The sequence below is a fragment of the Hemicordylus capensis genome, chromosome 4 (genome assembly GCF_027244095.1).
Source record: "Hemicordylus capensis ecotype Gifberg chromosome 4, rHemCap1.1.pri, whole genome shotgun sequence".
Lineage (NCBI taxonomy): Eukaryota > Metazoa > Chordata > Lepidosauria > Squamata > Cordylidae > Hemicordylus > Hemicordylus capensis.
This window is the reverse complement of record NC_069660.1, coordinates 92,837,107-92,863,130: the sequence shown is the minus strand read 5'-3', so window position 1 is coordinate 92,863,130 and position 26,024 is coordinate 92,837,107. Positions and strand designations below refer to the sequence as shown.

Here is a 26,024-nt window from a genome sequence, read left to right as displayed (position 1 = left end):
TTTTCCTCCGGATCACGTTCACAAATTCACATCCAGTGAAGTTGCTCAGGGACGGGAAGGGGCTAATGTGCACCTCTTCCCCCTTGAATCATTATTTGGAACCGACAATTACTCGCTGTGATGTTTTTAATGAGTTTTTTGGTGGACAAAATCTTCATATTTGGGCTGACATACATTCAAACTCCACAATTGTTACAGAGTCTGATGCCGAAGTGTCCAGCAACTCCGCTTATGTGATGACCCTGGATCAGTTTTAGTTTGTGACCCCTGAGGATGTGGACAAGTTGCTTGGAATGGTGTGGCCTACCACCTGCCCTCTTGATCCTTGCTCGAATGGCTTACCCTTTCTGGCAGGGAGGCTGTTGTAGAGAGCCTGGTAGAGATCATAAATGCTTCTCTGAGGGAGGGCAGGATGCCTCCTTGTCTTAAGGAGGCAATTTAGACCGCTTCTGAAGAAGCCTGTCTTGGATCCCTCAGAATTAAGCAATTACAGACCTGTCTCCAACCTTCCATGGTTGGGCAATGTGATTGAGAAGGTGGTGGCCTCCCAGCTCTAGGCGGTCTTGGAGGAAACTGATTATCTAGACCCATTTTAAACTGGATTTCAGGCAGGCTATGGGATGGAGACTGCCTTGGTCAGTCTGATGGATGATCTCCAATTCAGAATTGACAGACGGAGTGTGACACTGTTGGTGCTTTTTGATCTCTTGGTGGCTTTCGATACTATTGACCATAGTATTCTTCTGGAATGTCTGAGAGGACTGAGGGTGGGAGGCACTGCTTTTCAGTGGTTCTGTTCCTTCCTCATAGGCAGATTCCAGATGGTGTCCTTTGGAGACTGTTGTTCTTCAAAATCTGAACTTTTGTATGGTATCCCCCACGGCTCCATAATGTCTCCGATGTTGTTTAACATCTTCATGAAACTGCTGGGAGATTTGGTTCAGGGTGTTATCAGTATGCTGATGACACCCAAATCTATTTCTCCATGTCAACATCATCAGGAGAAGGCATAACCGCCTTAAATGCCTGCCTGGAGGTAGTAATGGGCTGGATAAGGGATAACAAACTGAGGCTGAATCCAGATAAGACGGAAGTACTATTATGTGGGGTTGCAACATAGGAGAGGATTTTGATCTGCCTGTTCTGGATGTGGTCATGCTCCCCAAGAAGGAACAGGTATGTAGTCTGGGGGTGCTTCTGGATCCAAACCTCTCCCTGGTTTCCCAAGTTGAGGCGTTGACCAGAGGTGCTTTTTACCAGCTTCGGCTGATACGCCAGCTGCGTCCATTTCTTGAGATGAATGACCTCAAAATAGTGGTACTTTTGCTGGTAACCTTTAGGCTGGATTACTGTAATACACTCTATGTGGGGCTGCCTTTGTACATAGTCTGGAAACTGCAGTTGGTTCAGAATGTGGCAGCCAGGTTGGTTTCTAGGTCATCTAAGAGAGACCATATTTTTCCTGTGTTGGAAGAACTACACTGGCTGCCGATACATTTCTGGGAAAAATACAAGGTGCTGGTCATTACGTATAAAGCCCTAAACAGCTTAGGTCCTGGGTATTTAAGAGAACATCTTCTTTGCCATGAGCCCCACCGCCTGTTAAGATCAACTGGAGAGGTTCGTCTGCGGTTGCCGTCAACCCATCTGGCAGCTACTTGTGAACGGGCCTTCTGCATTGCAGCCCCTGGACTTTGGAATATGCTCTCTGTTGAAATAAGAGCCTCCCCATCTGTGGCAGCTTTTAAAAAGGCACTGAAGACACATTTATTCACCCAAGCTTTTAATTAGATTTATAGTTTTAATATTTTTAATACTGGGTTTTACATGTTTTAAATGTTTTAAATGATTTTAATTGTTAATTGAATTAATGTTTTAAATGATTTTAATTGTAAGCTGCCCAGAAATGCAACTTTTGGGTGGTATAGAAATACTAAAATTAAAAAAAAGATGCTGAAAAAGTTTAACATCCTTAAGTTAAGGCTTTTGGCAGTGGGTTCTTAGCTGTAAGAAAATAGTATTTCACTTTCTTTCTAAATATCATTTAGCCAAAGAGTTGCTTATATGATATCATATGTATAATCTAAAGCATTGAAATAGAGTACAGTACTTCCAAAATATTCATTTAGAGTTGAGATGTTTCAGGTGCATTTGCACCTGAAACAACATTGCATGTGCTGCATTTAAATCCAGGCATTATACTGAGATTTTTCTTTCTTTCTGTTTTTCAGAGAAAGCTTCTTGCTGTCTACCTCCACCATGATGAAAGTGTTCTAACCAATGTGTTCTGTTCTCAAATGCTTTGTGCCGAATCTATTGTTTCTTATCTTAGTCAGAACTTCATAACTTGGGCATGGGATATGACAAAAGAAGCAAATAGAGCAAGGTAGGTGGTTTTGATCTTGGCAACAAACGCTTTAAGATTCTGAGAAACTCACCATATATTTATAACATATTTATTAGTACAATGTGTATTTACACAGTATGTCCATATATTGATCAATAAGTTACTTTATACATTATCCTAATGTCCTCAGGATACGGAGCCTGTGCATCCAACCTTGCCCTTCACCTCCTGTTACTCTGCCAGTCTCCTAGCCCACTCACTGTCTTCCTCCTATCTGCCAGGATTAGCAGGATCCTTTTACTCAAAACTGGCTGGGGAGGGGAATGAGCAAGAGCCTCAGTGAAGGAACAGACTGAGAAGTGCCATGATTACATTCTGTCTTGGTGCTTAGTAGCATTTAAAAGTATAGTCAGCATCTCTAAGTGAGGACTTGGCAAACCACTTCCATAGCACATCAGGAAGAATGGAAGTGTAATGCCCCCTGAGGTAGTGGGTGTGAGGATCCCTAGGATCTAGTGGGGGGCACAAAATAGTATACCTCATTACATTTGCTTCAAGAGCCCCTCTTTTGCAATAATGTGGACCATTTCTATTTCTTAGTCTAGTCCAGTCAGCAAAGGAATGAAATTATGCAGCCTAGTTGTGATAAGTACATTTTTGCCACTCCCATAAAATGATATAACTGCTAAAGACTTCTATAATGCAAGGAATATTTAACCAACAATATTTTCATACTCAAATTCCTTCTATAACTTGTGGAATAGTAATATTATGTCACGAATTGTAAATTTCTTAAAAATTATATGTGGTCTGAGTTTCCAGTGTACACATTAGTGTACACTGTGCCTATGATTGTTTTTTTATGATGAGAGGAGTGGTCCTAAAGCAGTAGCAGCTGACCTGCTCTTTATTAATTTCAGGGTACTTTCATTGTATTTATTGATTAACTTAATTTAAAATGACCAGATAAGAAAACATCTGGATTTGTCTTCCCATTGGTCTGTTTCAATGCTTATGCATTTTCTTCTTTTCACTGAAACATACAAATATGTTGGTTGCAGCTAACCTCATTTAAATGGCAGCTGAAATGTGCAATGTTCTTGTATGATTATCCACAAACCACTTTGATACATTCAACATAATTGTAATTTAACTTATGTATGCCTGTAGCTTTGACCCATACTTTTATTTTTTTAAAATACTATTGAAGGGTAAAAAGGAGTTCCAAAAATAGATATGAATGATGCTTCCATGCTTTTTCAGGGTGCAAAATATGTGGACAAGAGATTGGGCTAAATCTTATACTGCTGCCATTCACAAGAAATAAGGAGTTCCCTCCTTTCCTTTTATCCCACAACTTGATGTCGAAAGAAACACTATTTCTAAACCATCTGCAGTGGCTAAGTTCAGTCGACTACCTGCTGCTATATTGTTCTAGTCTCTAGTTTCTTTTATTTTACAATGACAAAAAATTGAAGTGTAGTTTCTTTTGAAAAACTGTGTTTGAGGGAGTTTCTTTATGACTGACAATCAACAGGCATGTCATTGCTTTGTTGTGTTTTACTAAAGAAGTCTATTAAGTAGCACAACTTTGATACACTAGTAATAAGAGTTTGCAGGTTACAGAGACACCTGTGGTGACCAAAGCGACAGAACTGCTTATTAGAAAGAGTCTGTACAGCTGTGTCCTATTAACTCCTTATGACACTTTTAGAAACACTAAATAAAGGGCTTGTTTAAGGCTTTATAGCTATTCTCATTGAATCTAGAACCTGATTGTGAAGTACAATTGGACGCTTAAGCCTACATTTTGGGGTTTGATATCAACTGATGACAAAGGAACTATTGTGCTGGTAGAGTGAGATTTTAAAATGGTTTCATGTAAACAAAAATGCAGTTCATTCTCAATTTATCTGTAACAATACAGGTTACTCTAAGCTGTGGGGCTCAGGTTGCATGGGCTGGAAGTGGAATTACTAGCTAGAGAGCAGGGTGCTTTCTCATTTAATCTGAGATCTGGGGTAATCCGGTCAGAAGATATCAGTTTAATGAATACATGATTTGATTTTATTATGTGTGCTGTTAACTTACTGAAAATTAATTTAATATAGGAAGAATTCAGTATGGACCTGTTTCTCTTTTTACTTCAGTGGCATAAGTATAGTCTGAGATCAGATATGTTGTTAAGGATTAAGGAGAAAAAGTATGTGTATCTTTCTACTGTAGAAAGCCAGTGTAGTAGTTACTCAAGAATAAATAGCAGCTTCTTAAGAGAATATCAAAGCTATTTCCAAATGCCTTGTTGAACATACACGTACACTTTGTTCTGCTGAATTACTTCTGGTATACATATATCCTCTGAGTGCACACTGTGCCATCCAATATGACATAGGATGAAATACTGATGTCTCCTGTTGGCTCCTTCCCCCTGCACTTCCTTTAGTCGGAAGCCAGTATTATATGAGCGAAGTGTTCGTTCAGAGCCCAGAATTGGCACAGTGTCTTCCTTTTATTGTGACAAAGGTAGATGATGAGTATTAAAAGGGGAAGGTGGGAGAGCCCACATAGGATTATTGATACTCACCCTCATTAAGAGCAGGAAATAACATTTGTTGGTTTAAACTATTTATATGATGTTTTTCTTGCATAGGATAGGCTTATCTAAAAAAAGAAAAACACAATTAACATATCAAGTTACATTTAGTAATAAAAACTAAATCACAGTAGTAACTGAAAAGTCACACCAATGTATACATCAAATCATGATCAATTTCTTCACATACACTTGCAATGCATCAGCAAGTAGAGCTCAAACTCATTAATCAAGCATCTAAGGCCACTTACTGTGCTTAGTTTTTGAACCCTAAGCCCTTGGATACAATATTCCAAGACCTCACTTCCTTGACAGGTGCTTGTTAGTCTTAACTTTCAAATAATCCCCCCCGCCTCAGTTTAAGAAAGAATTAATTGACAAAAGCATTTATTTATTTCAACAAATTAGCCAGACTCACAAATTACGTATCTCTTTTGCTAGTCTCCTAAATGATTCACACCTGGAAGCAGACTGTTTGATTCCACAACAAATGTATTGCTGGTGTAAAATCTGGATGTGTTGGACTTGGTAAATGTTGAAAGCATTTGCAAGTGATGATAGAAGTGATGATACACTTTTAGTCTAGTGTATAATGAGTGTGTATGGGAGAGAACCATTTAAAACTCAAAATGAATTTTCTAGTTGAAAATTTGAAGCTTAAAGAGATGAGAAATGCAAAAGCCAGTTTAAGCATCATTCATCCTTTGTTTCTGATTGCTTCTCTCCGATTGCTACTGAAAAGATATTCAGCAGAGGTAGCTGCAAAAGAACTGAATCTGTTGCTTCTCAGGTAGTACTCCATAAACATTACTTTTACTTTGTGGATAATGATTTTTAGCATGTGATCTAATTTACATTCAAAGGCAACATAATTCAAGACATTTAAAACTGCCCAGGTCAGGAGTCTAATTAATGTTTTTTTTACAAAAATGAAGATTCCCAAACACAAGCAAGTTTGTCATTTTGTCTTCGGTATGTTTTGTGGAAGAGGCAGATGAGAGAAGGTGAGGAGGAACCCTCCTGTTTCCTGATTATATCCCACCCGCTCATTTTCTCCTTTTCTCCTTTGCTTTTGATTTTAGTGGCGGTCTTAGCAGAATGTCAAGATCAATTTGCAGCATGGTTAAACTCAAGGTTTGCATTCTGCCAGCAGCAATTGTCCCTACAAACAATGCTGTGTGTTCTTGTAACTTCAGAAGCTTTTAGAAGGATCATGGCAAGGGCAGCATCTAATGACTTTATTAGTATAGGGTTTCAAAACAGGCTCAGTAATTGTTCACATCTCTTTGTAATCTAGTCATAATTACTGCATAACATTGTTCAGGGTTGCACTTGTGAATGGTTTCCTAATAGCAATGCAATGAAGAAAAAAGGGAAAGGATGAAAGGTGATTGTCTCCTCACATAGTCTGTATTCAGATAATGCATGAACTGTTTGTAATGCTTATCGTGTCCCCTGCACAAGGAAAATCCATATTTAAACCTATATACACGTTGACATGATAGCTTGTTATGTGCTTTGAAATACTTGTTAGAAGGGCATAAAAGCCCCCAAACCCAGAGTAGAATAGTGAGTGGTGAGCTCACTATTTGTGTTATATAGAGATATGAATGTGCAGAATTTTCCCTTCATTTCTCATGTTTGATCTTTTTTGTTGCTTTTAAAATTCTTCCATATAACATGTACTTATTCCCTAGGTGCATTTCAGTAAATTGGTGGTGGTGGTGATGAAATTGCCACAGTGAGGAATAGAACTGGGGTGGGGTGGGGCGGTGGACTCTATTAGTGGTACAAGCCTGATCATGCTCGCTGTTTCACAGTGCCCAAGAGCATAAAGTTAGGATCCCAGTAACAGCACTTTTCCTTGCTTTGCTGTTCCCTGTGCTAAGGTAATAGCAGCCGTTGATACTGCTGTACCTGTGGTTTTGGGAAGCTTTTTGTGTACCATGGCTACATTTTATATAGGAGACTTCTAGGGTGGCAGGGATAAGGATGTACCCCAGCTAATAGCCTTCCTTCTAGCACTGCTGCTGCTCCTGTAGGAAGGAAGAGTTCCAAGTATTTTTAGAAGCAGGTTTAAGCAGAAATGTATAGCTGTGGCCCATTTGCCACAGGACGGATCCTCTTTTAGTTGCTGTGGCACTAGCTTTGGCAGGTAAGCAAAAGGATCGGGTCATGCTGCCCAGTACTATGCAAACTACATTGCTCTTGAAATACTGTTTTCAGAATCCATTCCTCACACTATGAATTACGTAATTCTTAAGTCCACAAACTCTGCTACCCCAATGCCACCCCCTTCCGCATTCCATGCATCTGAACAATGTCCACTGTCCTAGAGCTCTACAACACAGTCTCTCTGTAGTAGTCTGCATCTGGTGATGGAAGGAAATTAGGACCATGGGCTTGCGACTCCTGGCTGGGAGCTATTACAGCTCTTCCAGCACAACACAATAGCTTAAGCAGATGTTGCAGTGGTACCAAGCCATGCAGTGTCTACAGTCCCAGGTATGCCTTCAGTTTGTTGGAGTTCAGCTCCTTAAGCTGTTGTGCATGGGGAATGCCTCAACTCAGCAGAGGTTTTGGATCACATTCTAAATCATGTCAGTTTGGGTCAGTTTTTGATGAATGAAAAAAAATGGCAAAGGCTGATAAACTTTTAAAACTATGTTAATGAGAGATGACTTAGGGACTTCCTTGCAAATGAGTTTTAATGCACAATCAGTGCATAGTCATGTCTCATCTTTTGCTCACAGTACACGTATCTTTAGTCAAGATTGTGTTGTCGTGTTTTGTTGTGCTCAAGTTGCAGTATGCTGTTCCTGGAAGTTGCAATTCTTGCTAGAAATAACAGATTTGTAGGAGTTGCTGTAGATGCCAGTTGGAATTGGTGTATGACATGTTGTTGCTTGAATTTTATAGGCATCCTGAATGTTTTTGTGACATAATAAATGATGATTCACGTAACTTTCACCTTTGTCTGCATTGTGCACTTTTTTGTTCTAATTTTTATTCATATTCCTTGGAGTTTTTGCATTATTTATGTACAGTTTATTTGCTGTACAGTTCCAGTAGAAGAACACCTAAATAGCCATTGGCCCACATGCCATGCAGCAGTATGAGGTTGGAAGATGTTTTCTGCACTTGCAGAGAGCCTGGAGCTTAGCTGCAGCAAAGGCTTGTTCTGCAGCCCTGTGCATGAAGAGAGGGATGGGAAAGTGAATTTTGGTTATCTCCCTTGCTGTTTCTCTCTCTCTCCCCTGCTTTTCTGCTGTCAGAATGTCCCTGAGTACCACGCAGCCCTCAGTAACATATTTCTGGCAGTGAAAAGGGCTTTTGTTCGGAGGACAGAGAAGCAAAAATTACTTCTCCATCTCACTTCTCATGCATAGGGCTGCAAAACAAGCCTGAAACAGGCATGGGCAGACCCTTATACTGCCTTGGTTGGGACCATTGTGTTTAAAGAGACGGACACCAATAAGGTTGCTCCCTCTTTCATTTTCACTCTCTCTGCTTTGCCATTTTGTGATCATTTTAAAATAATTTATTTTAAATTCTGTAGAGATCTCTCTGTTGCTTAGGAATACATATCCATGCACAGGCATCCACTGCAGTAAAGCTAGCCCAGTCTGTTACACAGAGACAGAATTATTATACTGTTGTCATTGTAAAGAGACCTCACAATTTTGGTGCAAAGGCCCCAATATAGTTGGGCATGTTTTGACAGGTTATATGGAAAGACCCTTACTGGGCTGAAACTAGGACAGTGTGCTTCCCTAAGAACCAAACATGCATTGGATGCTGACTTGTACAAACTAAAGGAAATCCGCACAAGAAAATGTCCGTTTGCTCTCCTCCCACTACAGCTCCATGTACCTCTCAAAAAGCCACTCCTGAGAATCTGGGGATCCTCCAGAACAGCATAGGCTGGGACATGAGGCTACAGGGGGAAGGAAGAATCTGCCAAAATCAGACAGAGGCACTTTTTGCATGAATCAAACCAAAAATGCTCAGTTTGTGGTTGGATTTCCCCTCCTCCTGCAGCCCTGTGAGCCCCATCCTGTGCTGTCCCACCAACCCTCAACAGCTTTTCAGGGGAGCTGCAGTAGATAGGAGGGGATGGGGAGCCCCCTTTGTATGAGCTTCCTTTTGTTTGTGCAAGTCAAGATCCAACACCAAAATTATTTTAATGCAAAATAAACCCTTCCAAGTTAGGCCCACCAAGGGGTTGCAATACAGTGGTAGATGGAATTTAGTTCCTACATGAGGATGTCAAGGGCTTACATTAATGTGTTTATTCAGTCATCAGACCATGGATGGGCAGCTGCGTTTACTCTTGAAAAAAATCTGTTGCAGCTGTAACTTCATCTTGACCAATGTCTACTGAATATATATGCAATGAAGTCAATCCAGTGCTCCCTTGTGTTGAAGTGTTGTGGGACTGATGTGAATTTATAAAGTATGAAAATACCTTTGTAGGGCTGTGCAACATGACTTTATTGATAGCAGGGCAGCCTGTACGCCTTCAGTGTCAAGTCCTTTTGTCACTCAGGCTTGTGGAGCAGAAGGTGAAAAATAATAGGATCCTGCGGTGCTATTTGTGAAAGAGCTCTGATGCAGAAGAGTGGTTGCCTGATACTGACCTTTGAGAAAAAAGAGTGAAGGCAATTGGGCACAATTCCATTTACACCTATAAAAGCCCACAGCTGCATCAGGATTCTGGTATCAAAATCACAAAGAAATTTAACAGAATCTATGTGTGGGTGCTTGAACTTTGCTTATCAGGAGGATTCAACAAATGATGAGATCATTATAGTTAGTTTATTAAAGCAGAGAGTCCAGTGTTCAGGCACTGCAGTGCTTAGCAGTGTATTTGTAGAAAGATAATAAGAATAGCCTTACTGATTCTGGACTGGATTGTGTGATCCTCATGCTGGAGGAACTGTCATTGTTTAAAATCCCTCATAGCTGCGTGCAGAGCCAGTGATCTTCTGTCATGTGGTGAGGGCCTTAATGTTCTCAGCTATGTGGAATCATAGAGCAATACTAGGCAGTGAACAGGATAATCACACTCTTCATTGCAGGACCCAGACCCAATCTATGCATTGATCACTATGTGTGGTTGCTATCCCAGACCCATTTCCCATATTGATTGTCAGTACAGTAGGGAGTGACGTTTAAATGCCTTTGCTGCACTGAGCTGTTTAAATGAATGGAGTTTAGAATCTCAGTGTCAGCTGCCCCATGGCGACCCAGTCCTAATATGAAAATGCTCTGCACAGCTAGACTGATGAACAAGGCCTTGAGAGACAACCCATAGCCATATGGATAACCCCCCAAGGAGAAAAGGTTTTCAGTGGCAACTATGAACTATCAGTAACTCATAAATAGGAGGAGGAATAGAAGGCTTGAAGGAAACTGATCATCTAGACCCATTTCAAACTGGCTTTTGGGTGGGGTGTGGGGTGGAGACTGCCTTGTTTGGCCTGATGGATCATCTTCAATTGGGAATTGACAGAGGGAATGTGACTCTGTTGGTCCTTTTGGACCTCTTGGTGGCTTTCGATACTATTGACCATAGTATCCTTCTGGAATGTCTGAGGGGACTGGGGGTGGGAGGCACTGCTTTGCAGTGGTTCCACTCCTACCTCACTGGCAGACTCCAGATAGTGTCTCTTGGAGACTGTTCTGCAAAATCTGAACTTTTGTATGGTGTCCCTCAGAGCTCTATATTGTCTCCGATGTTGTTTAACATCTTCATGAAACCGCTGGGAGACATCATCAGGAGATTTGGTTCAGGGTATTATCAGTATGCTGATGACACCCAAATCTATTTCTCCATGTCTACCTCATCGGGAGAAGGCATAACCTCCCTAAATGCCTGCCTGGAAGCAGTAATGGGCTGTATGAGGGATAACAAACTGAGCCTGAATCCAGATAAGATGGAGGTACTTATTGTGCGGGGTCGGAACTCAGGAGATGATTTTGATCTGCCTGTTCTGACCAATCAATCAGACCAATCAATCAAAGTTTATTATGGTCTGTGACCAGCATAACAAGGGGCCTGTTCTGGATTGGGTCATAATCCCCAAGAAGGAACAGGTACGCAGTCTGGGAGTGCTTCTGGATCCAAACCTCTCTCTGGTTTCCCAAGTTGATGCGGTGGCCAGAGGTGCTTTTTATCGGCTTCGGCTGATACGCCAGCTACGTCCGTTTCTTGAGATGTACGACCTCAAAACAGTAGTACATCTGCTGTTAACCTCTAGGCTGGATTACTCTAATGCATTCTATGTGGGACTGCCTTTGTATGTAGTCTGGAAACTACCGTTGGTTCAGAATGCGGCAGCCAGGTTGGTCTCTGGGTCATCTAGGAGAGACTATATTTCTCCTTTGTTGAAAGAACAATACTGGCTGCCAATACATTTCTGGGAAAAATACAAGGTGCTGGTCATTACGTATAAAGCCCTAAACAGCTTAGGTCCTGGGTATTTAAGAGAACATCTTCTTTGCCATGAGCCCCACCACCTGTTAAGATAATCTGGAGAGGTTTCTCTGCGGGGTGCCGCCAACACGTCTGGCGGCTATTCAGGAACGGGCCCTCTCCGTTGCAGCCCCAGGACTTTGGAATGCGCTCCATATTGAGATAAGGGCCTCCCCATCTCTGGCAACTTTTAAAAAAGCACTGAAGGTGCATTTATTCACCCTGGCTTTTAATTAGATCTGTGGTTCTAAAAAAGGGGGGGAAACCTTTTTTCTTTTTCTTCCTTCCTTTCTTCCTTTCTTCCTTCCTTCCTTCCTTCCTTTCTTTCTAAATACTGGGTTTTAAATGTTTTAGAATTTTTAATGTTTTAAATTATTTTAATTAAGTGATTTGATTTTTTAAAAAATTTAATTGTAAACCGCCCAGAGACGCAGGTTTTGGGCAGTGTAGAAATGAAATTAAACAAACCAACCAACCAACCTTCAGTGACTTGTACCAGAGTCTGGCATATATGTATCTGCAATCTAGTGGTTTAATGTAGTTATCCTAATGCCCAATCCATTTAGCTCAATTGAACCTGCTGTGGAATTTGACAGTTAATGTTTTCAGAGAAGTCTCCTAAACAAAGGCAATTGCTTTGGTGCAAATCTGACTGGTTGCAATAGAAAAAACACTTAGCGCATTCTCATGACCATGTGGGGGCGGGTTGGAAGGGAGGCACATTCCTACCTTGAGCCCCCCCCCCACCAATGACCCAAACCCCCAGTTGGGTTAAAATATCTAGTTCCCAAATGATTGGACTGCTGTGCCCTTCAGGAGGGAAGAAAACCCATGCTGGCTTCTCCATCAACCCACAAGGCATCACACGAGCAGTGGAGAGGCAGTCCTCAGTACAGCAGCAGCCCAGCTCTGCTGGTCTTGCAAGCTCAGAACTCTATGATAAACATGGCCGCTGGCAGATGGAGCTGAATTTATTGCAGATAGTACAGATAGATAACCATAGAAGGAGATAGGGTGAGCTTGGTTATCCTCCTACCTCATTTTTATCATGGGTAGCAAATCTGGCTTTTGTCAAGAGGGCTCCCAGTTCTCCAGATGACCAAGGATCCCTGGTTTAACCCTCTCCTACCCAGAGGTTTCTGGTTGTGTGAACAGCCCCACTGAATACAGAGGAATGTGGCAAGCAGTGAGAATGGCAATTGTCTTTAAAGCATGTCAGGGTTAAGTGAATTAGATGCAGAATGTACAAAGGCAATCCTGCATAGATATCCTGTTCAAATACAGCATTTCCCAGCTTCTAGTTCTACATTTAAATTTAATTATTAATACAAAAAATGTTATTCTTAAATTAACATTTTAATGAGACTTATATTGACTATGCAAAGCATAAAATTAATAACGTTAAATAATTAGATGCCTTCTGTTTAATATTCACCAAGTACTATTTTTGCTTTGGAAAGACACTATAGCATCTCTTCTTGATCATTAGGGATATTTCTAGGCTTTACAGTTTATTTAAACTAGGTCAGCATGTAAGTGGTAGTTCCTGACCAACTTCCAGACTAATAAACTACAGGTGTAGCCAAAAGCAGAGGCAATTTTGGTTGCTCTCCACTTCCCTTATAGCAGACTATGACTCCCAAAATATGTCCCTGAGGGTCATGCAGCTCTCAGGGACATATTTTCAGGAGTTGCAGTCAGCTACAGAAAGAAGGGGAAATCAACTAAAATCACCCCTCCTCCATAGCATATGCTGTGTATTCAAGGGACTGGTTTTATTGACCTTAAATAATTCTGCAGTTGACCATGCGACAGAAAATTGCTGTTGCCAAATTGATACTTAAGATAAACCACTTTTATGGATATTGGCTATATATCACATAATAATGCTTTCTTTAAATGGTGCAATTATAACATGACTGTACCCTGGTCTTAATCGTTTGCATCATTCTTCCTCTCTGCATCACAGGTCAGGAGTAGCTGGCCTGAACCGTGCTACTTCTTGAGCAACTTTGCTTAGGGAGCAGATGAGTAACATCATAACATGCTGAACACTGCTACCCTCTTCCTTGGCACAGAGCTTGCACAGTGCAGCCCCATGCAACTCATCCTGCCATGCTTCTGTAGCTGCCAAATAAAGGGAAAGAAAAGATTGTGCTGTCGAGTTGGTGTCGACTCCTGGCGACCACATAGGCATGTAGTTTTCTTGCTAGAATACAAGAGGGGTTTGCCATTGTCAGTGAAGTGAGCATCCACCTCCAGCACCTTCCTATATCGCTGCTGCCCAAAATAGGTGACTACAAATATATATTTACTAGGCACAGTCTGGGAAGCACACCAGCAGGGATTGAAATTAACAGCTTCTTGCTCCCTAGGCAAACTGTTTCCCTGCTGCACCACTGCAGCTGATAGCTGCCAAACAGCGCTCTCCAAATAGCACTCCCCACCCGTCTGGTGCCACTCAGTGGTAGCAGCCTAGCACCTCAAATCCTCTGCATTCCTCTGCCACCACTGCCAATAATCATGTCTGGTTATTCCTGATAATTCGGGAGAAGAAAAATTAATAGCTTCCATCTTAAGGCTATACTCTGCTAAAATGAGGCCAGTGAAACTCAAAGTTGGCTCTTGATTGTTTTCAGACTTAAACAACCCTTCAACACTAAGCCTAGTTTGAGAATTAGTTGTCAGTCTGTTTCTCAAGTGTAGATGTTAAGATTATTTTACTATTAATGTGAACATTAAGTGTTGTGATTCGGTTTGGGATTTTGATATCAAATGCCTCTCAGCCTGTGACATTTTAATGCAGTTTGTCTTTCCAAATAGATTTACCTTCTAATGCATGAGACAACAGGACTTTGTTCATCAGACAGTGCGCATACATTTCAGAGCAGTTGTTACCTAAAATATTATCATAAGGCATAAGAAAACACATGATTTAAGTTGCCTTTCATGAACATAATTAAGAATTAATAAGCCTGTACCAGTGGCTAGTCCTCAGAATTTCCACTGTTTTGCCTTTTGTGACCTGTGTTATTAAAAGTCCATTATTTTTACAGACTTTATTAAATTGGATCTTATTAAAGCATTCTATATTTGCATTTGGTCTTTCATAATTCATTATTATTATGACATTTACTTTTTACCATCAGATCTGAAAACATATCATAAGCTACCCTTTTCTCTTGAAAGAAATGCTAATTTCAAACAGTCCTCTAATGGAAGAGAAAAGCTTTATCAGTTTTTTCATTTATTCGAGATCGTGTTAAGAATACTAATGCCAGATTTCAGTATGCTAATGGATGAAACCTTTTTTTTTTTTTTTTTGGCCCAAAGCTTAGAATTGTTGTTTTTAGACTACACCCACGAGTATGAAAGTGAAGCTAGTACTGCATCCAAAAACATAACTCTAGAGTACTATTCTTTCATGTTTATTACTACCACTAATTAACACTGAAATATAAATACATAGATATGAAAATGCTTTCTCTGTATAAGTAATATACATTTCACTATTTAAAGCTCCAAATTTACAACTTTTGTCCTATATTGCACTACTTTTTTCCTGGAATCTTTCTCACTGTGGACTCCTTAACTTTCAAATGCTTATATTGGACAAAGGGTACCATTCACAATATTGCTCTCATGCAGGGTTATAGAAATGCTTGCTTGATTGTACCACAGAAGTGGTAGGAATTTCCCTTCGCAGAAAAGACTAAGGGTTGATACAGGTGTGCTTAAATCCCATTGAGATTAATTCAGTCAACCTAATGGAACATAGAATGGGACTTGGGTATGCTAATCTTTCTTATAGCAGTTAGGGCTACCATGAACCAAGATGAGGTAAACTATCTCAGGTGATAAGTTTTGAAGTACCATTCAGTGCCATTTTTGAGCCGCCTTATTATTTTTAAATCTCAGATAAGTCCTCCATACAACCTCATGCACTGCAAAAGCAGTAGAGGAAGGCTTCCAAAAGGATACTACATCTTGTGTCATGACAGCACAGCCCAAGAATTCAAATGAAATACACCATTACTATGATGTATTACTCTTGTAGTGCATGTGCCACAGTCATGAATCAAGAGCCAAGCTGGCCAATATCCTAATATACTGCCCTATCCTATTCGTGCTACCACAGAACTTCCACTGAATCTAATAAAACTTATAGCCAAGTACATGTGTGTGGAATTGCAGTTACAGTTGCTGCTCATATCATTGCTGCTGTTGCTAAAAAGGTTGAGCTTGAATTTGAGAGTTGTAGTAGTTGTTTAAATTTAAGTAGTTGTTGTTGTTTAAAGAGTGCTAAGGGGAGGATTTTTTGGGGAGGGGGCTGCCTAAGAGCCACATTGAACAAGATGATAGAGAATTTCTGTATACAATTTGTTATCGATAAACATTTACAAATAGCAGCTACATAGGGTGGATTTGAATTGGAACTTGGGAACTTATCCATGCCAGTTTTCTGATGAAAATTGTGTGTATGTATGTTTTACTTAACATGGTGAATAGCTTCGGGTGGGGGTGGGGGTTATAATGGCATCTCCTCTGGGAAGTACCAAACTGGCTCAGGCACCCGCAGCTGAACTGGTTCAATGGGGCAGGGAGTGGTTCTCTTAAGGAGCAGGTAAGCAGGTCTTTACTGCTGGAGACGCAATGCACCAGAGGCTATATAGTGTGCTGTAATGGAGTTGCCACCTGGTAACATCTATTTGGCATTATATTGGTAAACTTAGTAAGTTCCCTTAAAAAACCAAAACTCCTCTTTAAGACAGTATTCTAGGTTGTATCCTGGCAAAATAAGGCTATATTTTGGCAAACTGGCATCATAAGGAGTAGCACCCTTAGAGAATGTCTTCCTTCTCCCTTACCCATCCCTGTGTGTCTCTCTCCACTTTTTGACCCCTGTGTGTCTCCATCTCAGCCTCATTAGCTGTTTGTGACAATGCTTTACTATCACAATAGAATGGAATATAAGATTTTATTATTGTGCTAGTGGACCACACTGCTGTCTGATTTGGCTTGATTTTGTGGTTTAGCAGTTATCTAAGAGTTATGTATATTTATTAATCTATTGATCTATATTTTATTTATCTGCTGTCCTTTTTAAGCACACTGTTAATTCTTAGAGTTTTGCCATGTCTGGCCTTCGGATTATTATAATAAGATAACTGTACTTTTGTGACTTACCTTCTTTTTCATGTTTAAAAAGCCCCTGTTGTTCAATGTCTTGGTGATGATGGGGAAATAGTCTGTAAGCTGTATTAAGAGTTCTAAAGGGAAGTGCCACAGTCTCATTATTTTATACTGTGATAATATATGGAATAGCTTAGATTTGAATGCTTTGAATGATATGGAGAAGCACTTTCCTTATGAGGCAAAGCTACAGCATGTGGCACTTCTTAGTTTGGAAAGGAGGCAACTACGGGGAGACATGATAGAGATGTATAAAATTATGCATGGAGTAGAGAGAGTGGACAGAGAAATTTTTCTCCCTCTCACAACTCTTGAACCAGGGTCATCCCATGTAACTGAAGGCCAGGAAATTTAGGACCAAAAAAAGATGTACTTTTTCACACAGCACATAATTAATCTGTGGAATTCTCTGCCATGAGATGTAAATGATAGCCACACTTAAATGGCTTTAAAAGGGGCTTAGACGAATTCATGGAGGACAAGTCTATCAATGGCTACTAGTCTGGTGGCTATAGGCCACCTCCAGCCTCAGAGGCAAGATGACTCTAAATACCAGTTGCAGGGGAGCAGCAGCAAGAGAGAGGGCATGCCCTCATCTGTTGCCTGTGGCTTCTCAGAGTCATCTGGTGGGCCACTGTGTGAAACAGGGTGCTGGACTAGATGGGTCTTGGGCCTGATCCAGCAGGCCATTCTGTTGTTCTTATGAGCTTATTGCTCTGTATTTGTATGGGCTGTGTCTCTGTTGGTCTTCTATGGCTAGTTAACTCCTAAATATGACTTGACTTGATTGAAGTCATTGCTATCAGACATTTAGTGCCAACAGTAAATGATGTGCATTTTTGCCACAAAGTCTTCCTTGGAGTCCTTTAGGAGAGCCTTAAAGACCCATCTTTTTAGCCTGGCTTTTAATGACATCTAGTTTTAATGAGTTTTAATCTGGTTTAAATGTTTTTTTTATTTTAATTATTATGTTTTTTTAATTTTTTTAATATAAAGTACCCTAAGCCACTTTAGGAAGGGCGGTATATACATTGAATAAACAAACAAACAAACAAACATGTGGGCCACTGGTTAATGGGAGGAATATGAGTATAAAACAGAGGAGAGGGAAGTTGGGGGCAGAGGGGCTTGCCTCAGCAAGCAATATGTCTTGGGCCAGCCCTGGTTTATTTCTAAAATAACTGTTTGTGGTTACTGATGACGTAAAGTATGCCATATGTATGCATCTGATACGTAGTATTAAAGTGATGAGGGGATTGGCTAAAGGGGAATGTTACTGATACATAGTCATAAAATGAATAAGTATGATTTGGAGGGAATACAGATTCTGTAGTTTTGTCCAACTCTAATTTAGTAACCCGAAACGTTCCCTTGCCCTGCAAGACGATGGATGTTACTTATAAAAGCTCCTCACCTTTTAAATATTTCTGTTTTTCAGGTTCCTAACAATGTGCACGAGACACTTCGGTAGCGTTGTAGCTCAAACTATTCGGACTCAAAAAACAGACCAGTTTCCACTTTTCCTGATTATAATGGGGAAAAGATCATCAAATGAGGTGCTGAATGTAATACAAGGTATGGTTTAAGTTCTATTAGAATTGGTGGCAGAACTGACTTGGAAGTTTCAATAAGTTATTGAATCCTGTGAATAAATTCATCTTTTTACATTCAGAAAGTGTTTTAAAGTGAAATGTAAAATGAAGTGCACTCCATTCACACTATACATATTTGGAATAATACGTACTTTAACAATCCTTCCATTAATGTAGGGGCGTTAATGTAGAAGTGGGAGAATTTCTAGGGTCTGCAAGCTATATAGTATCTGAACTGCAGACAGAGAAGTCTTGAGGAATATGGGTACCCTTGGTAACATCCAGTGTAAAAAATACTCTGAGAATATCCTCAGACCCTTTCTTCTTAATGTTACATAGCAGTTTTGAATGTTATGTAGCAGTTTGAAAGTATTTTAAAAAGATGTTTGTACAGTTACATAAAAGTCAGGACTTCTATGATAAAGAATCCTGTTTTTGTTATGTTTTCTTCTTTACTTCCTCTTCCTGGTTAGTGAGCCTGACTTTGATATTTTTTTTCATATATGAAAACATAACAGAAAGCATCACCAATCAGTCCAGAAACAAATGTTTTAATATAGACTTGCATTTTTACTTGTCAAATATTTAGAAACTTTTAAAAAGCTCTATAAAGTTAAACACATTCTAAGAAGCTAATCACATTTTCTTATTATGCCTTTTTAAAAAAAACAAAAAATGCCCTAGGTAATTCTTTTGGATTAATTCTAGAATGACTTTTTGGTTTTTTAAAATAACTTTAATATTATGGAGTTCAGCTATCTTTCTTTGTTGCTAGGTAACACAACAGTGGATGAGCTAATGATGAGGCTGATGGCTGCAATGGAGATCTTCAGTGCTCAGCAGCAAGAAGACATAAAGGATGAGGTGAGAGCTGAATATCACTTCAGATGCCTAGTCGATTTAGAGTAAGGGCCTTTCCAAACAATTAAAAAATCACTGGCTGACATTCAGACTAAGTTACTCAGGAGCTGCAACTACTTAATTCGCAACTACTTAATTCTTTTCATAGTGCTAGTTCTCCGCTAGCTCCAATTTACCTCCAGTGACCAGATGCTAAGAGGGACAGGGCTTCTGCAATTATAACAAAACATTTGTTTTGTTTTTGTTTTTACTAGTGCTGGTCCTGTATCTTTAACAACAGCCTGATATGCAGAAATCTAGGGGCTGACACTGGCAATGGCTTGAAAAAAAGTGATGAAATCTTATTTTTTTAATGCACCAGGCTACATACAGGTTTGGGACAGAGGAAAAGGAGTAGGACTAGTAGAAATAATAATAGCATGATACCCTATCTCCATGTAATGGGAGGTGGGTACCCTTGCTGTAGCAAGGATCACCATTTCCAACTTTGTTTTAAAAGACAGTTCTAAACTTTGTTTTAAAAATGAAGAAGAAAAAGTCAGGACAAATGTGCAAGTCAGTGCTGAAAAAGTGATTCCGTAGTGTTAAAGAACTAAAAAAAAGTGTGAGAGAAAGGTTCCTGTACAATGTACTACAAGGGAAGATAAATCTGGTAGATCTTCACTATTTTTTTAAAAGGACTAGATGAACTCTTTGTTCTGAACTTCCCCAGCAAAGGAATCCTGAACTTCTAAACTGATAAGAAGTAGTAGTAAAACACACAATTTAAAAAGTCAGAAAATGGCATGGGGAAAGGAGTTGTGATACTGTGCCCAGTGATGTTAACTAATACTGTGTTTAAAAAACAAACAAACTTTGGGGATGGTGTAGAGCTCAGTGGTAGAGCATCTGCTTTGCATGTAGAAGGTCTCAGCTTTAATCCTTTGCATATTGAGGTATCTCTGGGAAACTTGGAGAGCTACTGCCAGTCAGGATAGACAATACTGAGCTAGCTGGACCAATGGTCTGACTCAGTATAAGGCAGCTCCTTGTGTTCCTATGTTGTAAGTACTGTCAGACAGGCACCTGCGATCTCCGTGCAGTCACATTCTTCACAGCACACATTCTGCTAAAGACGAAATATTATGTTTGACTGTGGGGGAAATTGTGTATTCCTGCAACAGAAGTGCTCTTTTAAGAGAAGACATAGGACATAGGAAGCTGCCACATACCAAGTCAGACCATTGGTCGATCTCGCTCAGTATTGTCTACACAGACTGGAAGCAGCTTCTCGAACATTGCAGGCAGGAATCTCTCTCAGCCTTATCTTGGAGATGCCAGGGATCTTGGAGATGCCAGGGAGGGAACTTGGGATCTTCTGCATGCAAGCATGCAGATGCTCTTCCCAGAGTGGTTCCATCCCTTAAGGGGAATATCTTACAGTAATAAATCATGTGGTCTCCTATTCATATGCAACCAGGGTAGACCCTGCTTAGCAAAGGGTACATTTCATGCTTGCTACTGAGACTGCAGACTTAAAAGGTTAATTTTATTACTAAATTATAATTATAATTATGCATTTATTATTATATATTATTACTTTATTAAAGTATATCATTGTTTATCTAAAATTTTGCCTCATATTTTATTTTATTCAGAAAACTGAATATAATAAGAGTGCTAACTTGAACAAAATATAATTGAATAATGGAGCTATTCTGGAATAAGAGACTGGTTATAGCATAGATCTCTTTTTATGGTTAGGGCAGATCATTCAAATTATTAAAACAGTTCATTATATAAATTATATATGGGTATTATTCTTGGCATTCTCTCTTATTTTTCTTTTTGAGTTTTGGTTTTACACGACAAAAAATGATCAATATCCCCTCCCCCCATTTTCAAACATAAAGGCAAACCTCATTATTTACTGTATTGCTATTCCTGGTTCCGTGTATCTGCAATTGGAAAACATACACCCGACCCCAATATTCACAGATACAAGAGAGTTAAAACCCGTGTATCTGCGGTTCCTAAGTGGCCGGAAATGACCTCCGAGGTTATTTCTGGCTGCCATTTGGCTTAAATGAGTCATTTTGCGGCCCTTCTGTTTTTTTTAAAAAATAACTTATTTTTCATGGAAAATTGGACAAATTGGCAGTTTGGGGTGGCACTGCTGGACATATGGAGACCCACAGAGCATGGTACAGCACTTTATTTTAATTATTTCTGCCATTTTTCACCTCTTTTCTTACTTTTTCTGCTGTCCAGTTACCTAACTCACAATTCTCATTCACTCAATCACTTTTTATCTGTGGAAATTGTTGGGAATGCAGATAATGAGATCTACCTGTACTTTACTCCTCTAGCAAAGCAGACTTAAAAATGAAATAAAATTCTCTGCTAGCATGAAGGTATCTTTCATATAAACTAAAATGAGCAAGTGGAAGTCTAAAGTTTTCCAGAGCTGTCAATGTTTCAATTACACAAAAAGTAGACACAAGCCAGGTACAGTAGTGAGATGTTTATCTGTTACTCTATAAATTGAGAGTGACATTTGCAAGTAATGAAGTACTTAGTTAGGAATTTGTAATAATAGGTGTGTTGCCATTCAAGATTATTGTTATCCTGGGTGTAGAGACATTGATTGACAATAAGTCACTAAATACATTATTCAGCCATTTAAATCTTGTGTCTCATTAGTACAAGATTTACTGATTATATTGTGTAATAATGTGAATGTATGCTATGTGCATGCATAGCTACCACTTAAGTTTTTTTATTTACTTGTTTCTCCATAACTCATTGACAATGAACATGATTTTAATTCCTTTCAATTCTCAATAGAAATTTTAATTATGAGGGTTAGAAGATTAAAATCCATGGCATGATATAATTGAAAATTATATTGCATTTTAACAGCAACGTGTGAAGAGATTAATTTATATATTCTTTAAAAAAAAAAAATTCCAGTCATACTAAACAATGACACAACAGTCACAAATAGCCAGATTGTACAGGGAAACCTTGTTACTCGCGCGGGTTCTGTTTCTCGCCTACTACCGCGAATAACGAAACTGTAATGAGGCATTATATCTATGGGGAAAGGGGAGGTTAGGTTCCTGGACTTCAATAAAGAGGGCAAAAGATGTCCCCAAAAAGATGGAAAATGGGCAGGAAAACAACTGTACTTTGCTCTATGGGATCTCCTTGTATCCTCCTTGTGCTCAGCAATGCCTCCAAGCAGCGAAATGCCTTCCAAAAACTATGAAAAATCATGGGGGAAATGCCATTTTTAACAGAAATTATCCACAAAATGGCTCCTGGAATGAAATCATGGATACATGGGTTTTAACCCTTTAATATCAACGGATAATGAAATCGGGTGTCAATTAGACACCCACAGATACTCGAAAATGCAGTTGGTGAGTCTGCGAATAGCGAGGTTTCCCTGTAATGTTATTTTCGCATGCAAGTTTAAAGATTGTGGTTGCTATCTTTATATATACTTCTGTTGGTGGAAACTAATGGATGTACCAGCATAATGGTGAGGTTCTTACCATAATGTGTATGTGTATGTTATTGCTTGTAAGCCGTCCTGAGTCCTATGGGAGTAGGGCGACATATAAATCTAACTAACTAAATAAAATAATAGATTCATATGCCCAAATCCACAGCCCCATTTCTTGTTCTTCTTTGTAGTCTCTGTGCAGGCAGACCTATAGGATATGCACCTATGCAGAATTTAATTGTAACTTTCTAAAACTTAGTCTCTAGAATATTGTCATGAACCCTGCCTCTCTGCCGAAAGTACATGTGCCTTGATTAGTATGGCCCTTCACCTCCTCCCTCAGTTCTTCAACAACCACAGCAATAGGATCATGAAGAACTTTCTTTTGGTTTATCCAAGCAAGTTTGGCCTCTTTCCATCTCTTTATTTTAATTTGTATTTCCTATTTCTTTTTTCTCATATTTCTTTTTCTTCATTTGCATGTTTCTTTCATTTACACCCTTTCTGCTTCTGTCCCCTCCTACTGTCACTGTGGACTTAGGACACTAATGACTTATTTTAAAAAGTGACAGACCTTCATGGTGAGCTCTCTACTACTGGTGGTCATAAGCACTATCTTTTGTTTCTTGGTGAATAACACAAGGTAGACTCCTGCATCAGGACTTTACCAAGTAGGTTCAACACTTTTAATCTACTAGTCTTCTCATCACTTTGTGAGACTATTTACCTGTCCTGCATAAGTAAGCTGAGAGTTCTAGTCTCGCTACTTCACACAGTCCTCAAAAGGGATGGAGGACTTCACCACATCCTGTTTCAGAGATGCAAATATTTTTATCTCCTCATGAAAATTTCAGATGTTTCCCATTCTCACCATACTCTCCTTGCTGTACCAGGATGGGTCGTTTGCTTTGGTAGACTTAAAAGATGCCCACTTTCATATACCCATAAGATCTCAGGTCTGGAAGCACCTTTGTTTTACTATCAGCACTTATGCATTCCAGTACAAAATCCTTCTTTTCAGTCTGTCTACCATTTCTCATATACCAAATGTGTGGTAGTGATTGCTGCTTATCTCCATTGGCACTGTGTGATGATATTCCTATATACAGATGATTGGTTACTGGTTGCCAGTTCTTGCTGTCATCACACTGACTTCAGTGTGCCAGATCTTGCTGTCATCACAGTAGAGGAAACTTAACTTGCTCAAATGGTAGTTTGGGATCCTGGACACTACACTATCTCCTTACGGTCCTACACCTTCTATCTCATGAAGGAGGCTGAATTTTCTGCCCAGATGTCCAGACTCTGAACCTGACTACTTGGATGATTCTGCCTTAAATAGTCTGAATCCAGCCCTACAAAACATGCTTCTTGAATTCAGGAAACCATTTATACACCATTCCTAAGGTCACAAGTGAACAAAATCCTCTGCCTTTGCTGTGTCCCATAGTTTGTTCTAATGCTAGTTTTCGTATTGCTCATCTGCTGATACCTCCTTCTCTAAAGGACTTGGAACTTAGTACCTCCACTCTGAGAATCGACTTGACAGCTATCACTGCTTTCCACCTACCTGTGCTGTCCAACATTTTACCCATTTTTCTGGTGCTTCTCTCTAGGCATTGTAGCTATATGTTGTCAAAATGTTTTAAAGCCCAATATTCTTACCGTTTTTGGCACCAGGTCTGCCAACTGGCTAAGCTGGCTCTCTCTATATGACTCAGTAAACTCCTTCCTCTCCTTTCTGGATCATCTCTAGAGTTAGTGAAGGAGGGTAGTAGTGGGCCTTTGGATTTAGTTGTGAAGTATATAGATAGACACAGCTACCTTTTCTCTAGTGGCATTGCGTTTGATTTGGGCATATTGAGGTAAAACACTCCTAACCTTCTCCTGTGCAAAGAATGCTGTAGGCAAAAATACGTGAAACAACTGCTAAGTATGATGTGCCCGAACAGGTTCAGGTAGCCGCAGGCAGAGAGCAGTTCCCTTAAGAAGCAAGTAAGCAGGTCCTTACTGGCTCCACTGCTGCCCCACCGCTTTTTAGCGGCGCTCACTCTACCATGGCGCTCACTCTACCAAAGGCTGTGCACGGCTGCGGCACTGTTCTCTGCATGCCGCAGCCATGTGTGTGCCAACGCCACACACAGGCTGCAGGGAACAGCACCACAGCCATGCACAGCCTTTGGTAGAGTACCAAGCCCATTAAAACGGTGGGGTGGCAGTGGAGCAAGTAAGGACCTGCTTACTTCCTAGATATGGGAACTGTTTTCCACCCCACTGAACTGATTCAGCTGTGGGCACCCGAAACAGTTGGATGCTTCCCTAAGAAGATGCCAGACTGGTTCATGCAAATCCCTACTGCCAAGCTCCCCTATTGAGCACTCTTTCCTATTTCGGTCAAAATAGTAGGGTTTTTAAATCTGTGCCCCTTCACTTTTGATGGTTGTGTCTAGGAATTCACTCTGATGAAAGTGGTAATTCTACCATTGCACCTTCCTTCCAGGTAAGGTAGATTGCTAGTCTCCTGTAGGTGAGTCTGTACAGAGACCACAAAGTTGCTTACCTGCTTCTTAAATCTGTGCAGTCACATAACCTTCTTACTCCCCTGCACCAGCTGCTGCTTTCAAATTGTTTGCTGCCTTTCATGTTCCATTGTCATAGTTTAGAGGTAACCGTGGATGGAGGTGTGAGTCACATGCATTTAGGCATGTGTACTTGCTGTGGAAGAGTGGAGCTCACACTAGAAGTCTTTAGGCTGAGTTCTAGAAATTTTCAGACAAGGCTTTGTGCAGATTCAAATCTTTTGGGAGTAGCTGCTCCATACCAGCCCTCCTATGTACATAATTTTGTCCTGGTGTATCATTCCCCTTCTTATTATTACAAGGGTCCATTTGGATGAACCACCCCCGAATTTAAATACTACTTTATACAGTATTTAAATAGTGTGTGAAGGGGCAGTTCAAACAAACCACCCTTCATGTGATTAGGAGAAGGGAAACAATACGCTAGGATAGGGAGCAGGATGTAAGTGCACAAATTCCTAATTGCATGTGGGTGGGGCCAGCTCAGATATATGATCTGAATCAGCTGTCTATGATAAGCCATGGCGGGCCACTGCTAATTGGATAGCTATGGGAAGTTTATACGCTTCTTAGTTAGATTGACTGAGATGTCGACATATCTTTCTCCACTTATCTAAGTCAAGCTGTATGACTACAACAAATATTTCTATACCACTTTTCAACAAAAGTTCCTAAAGCAGTTTACATAGTAAATAAATAAAATAAATAAAATGGCTCCCTGTCTCCAAAGGGTTCACAATCTACAAAAGATAGATACAATAAGATAGACTCCAGCAACCGCCACTGGAGGGATGCTGTGCTGGGGATGGATAGGGCCAATTGTTCTCCTTTGCTAAATAAAGAGAATCTCCACTCATGCACAGAAGCCATTTGTGTGCCAGCATTGCACAG

At 40.0% G+C, this 26,024-nt stretch overlaps 1 protein-coding gene across 3 annotated transcripts in view; it reads left to right on the top strand.

Moving 5' to 3' along the window:
* Positions 1-26,024, top strand: part of FAF1 (Fas associated factor 1) — a 344,159-nt gene that overhangs the window by 244,073 nt on the left and 74,062 nt on the right. For all 3 annotated transcript variants that reach the window (XM_053244221.1, XM_053244220.1, XM_053244222.1), the window contains 3 exons: positions 2,232-2,386; positions 18,050-18,186; positions 18,979-19,067. In XM_053244221.1, coding sequence (XP_053100196.1) covers positions 2,232-2,386; positions 18,050-18,186; positions 18,979-19,067 — 381 coding nt within the window. The remainder of the gene's footprint in view (positions 1-2,231; positions 2,387-18,049; positions 18,187-18,978; positions 19,068-26,024) is intronic.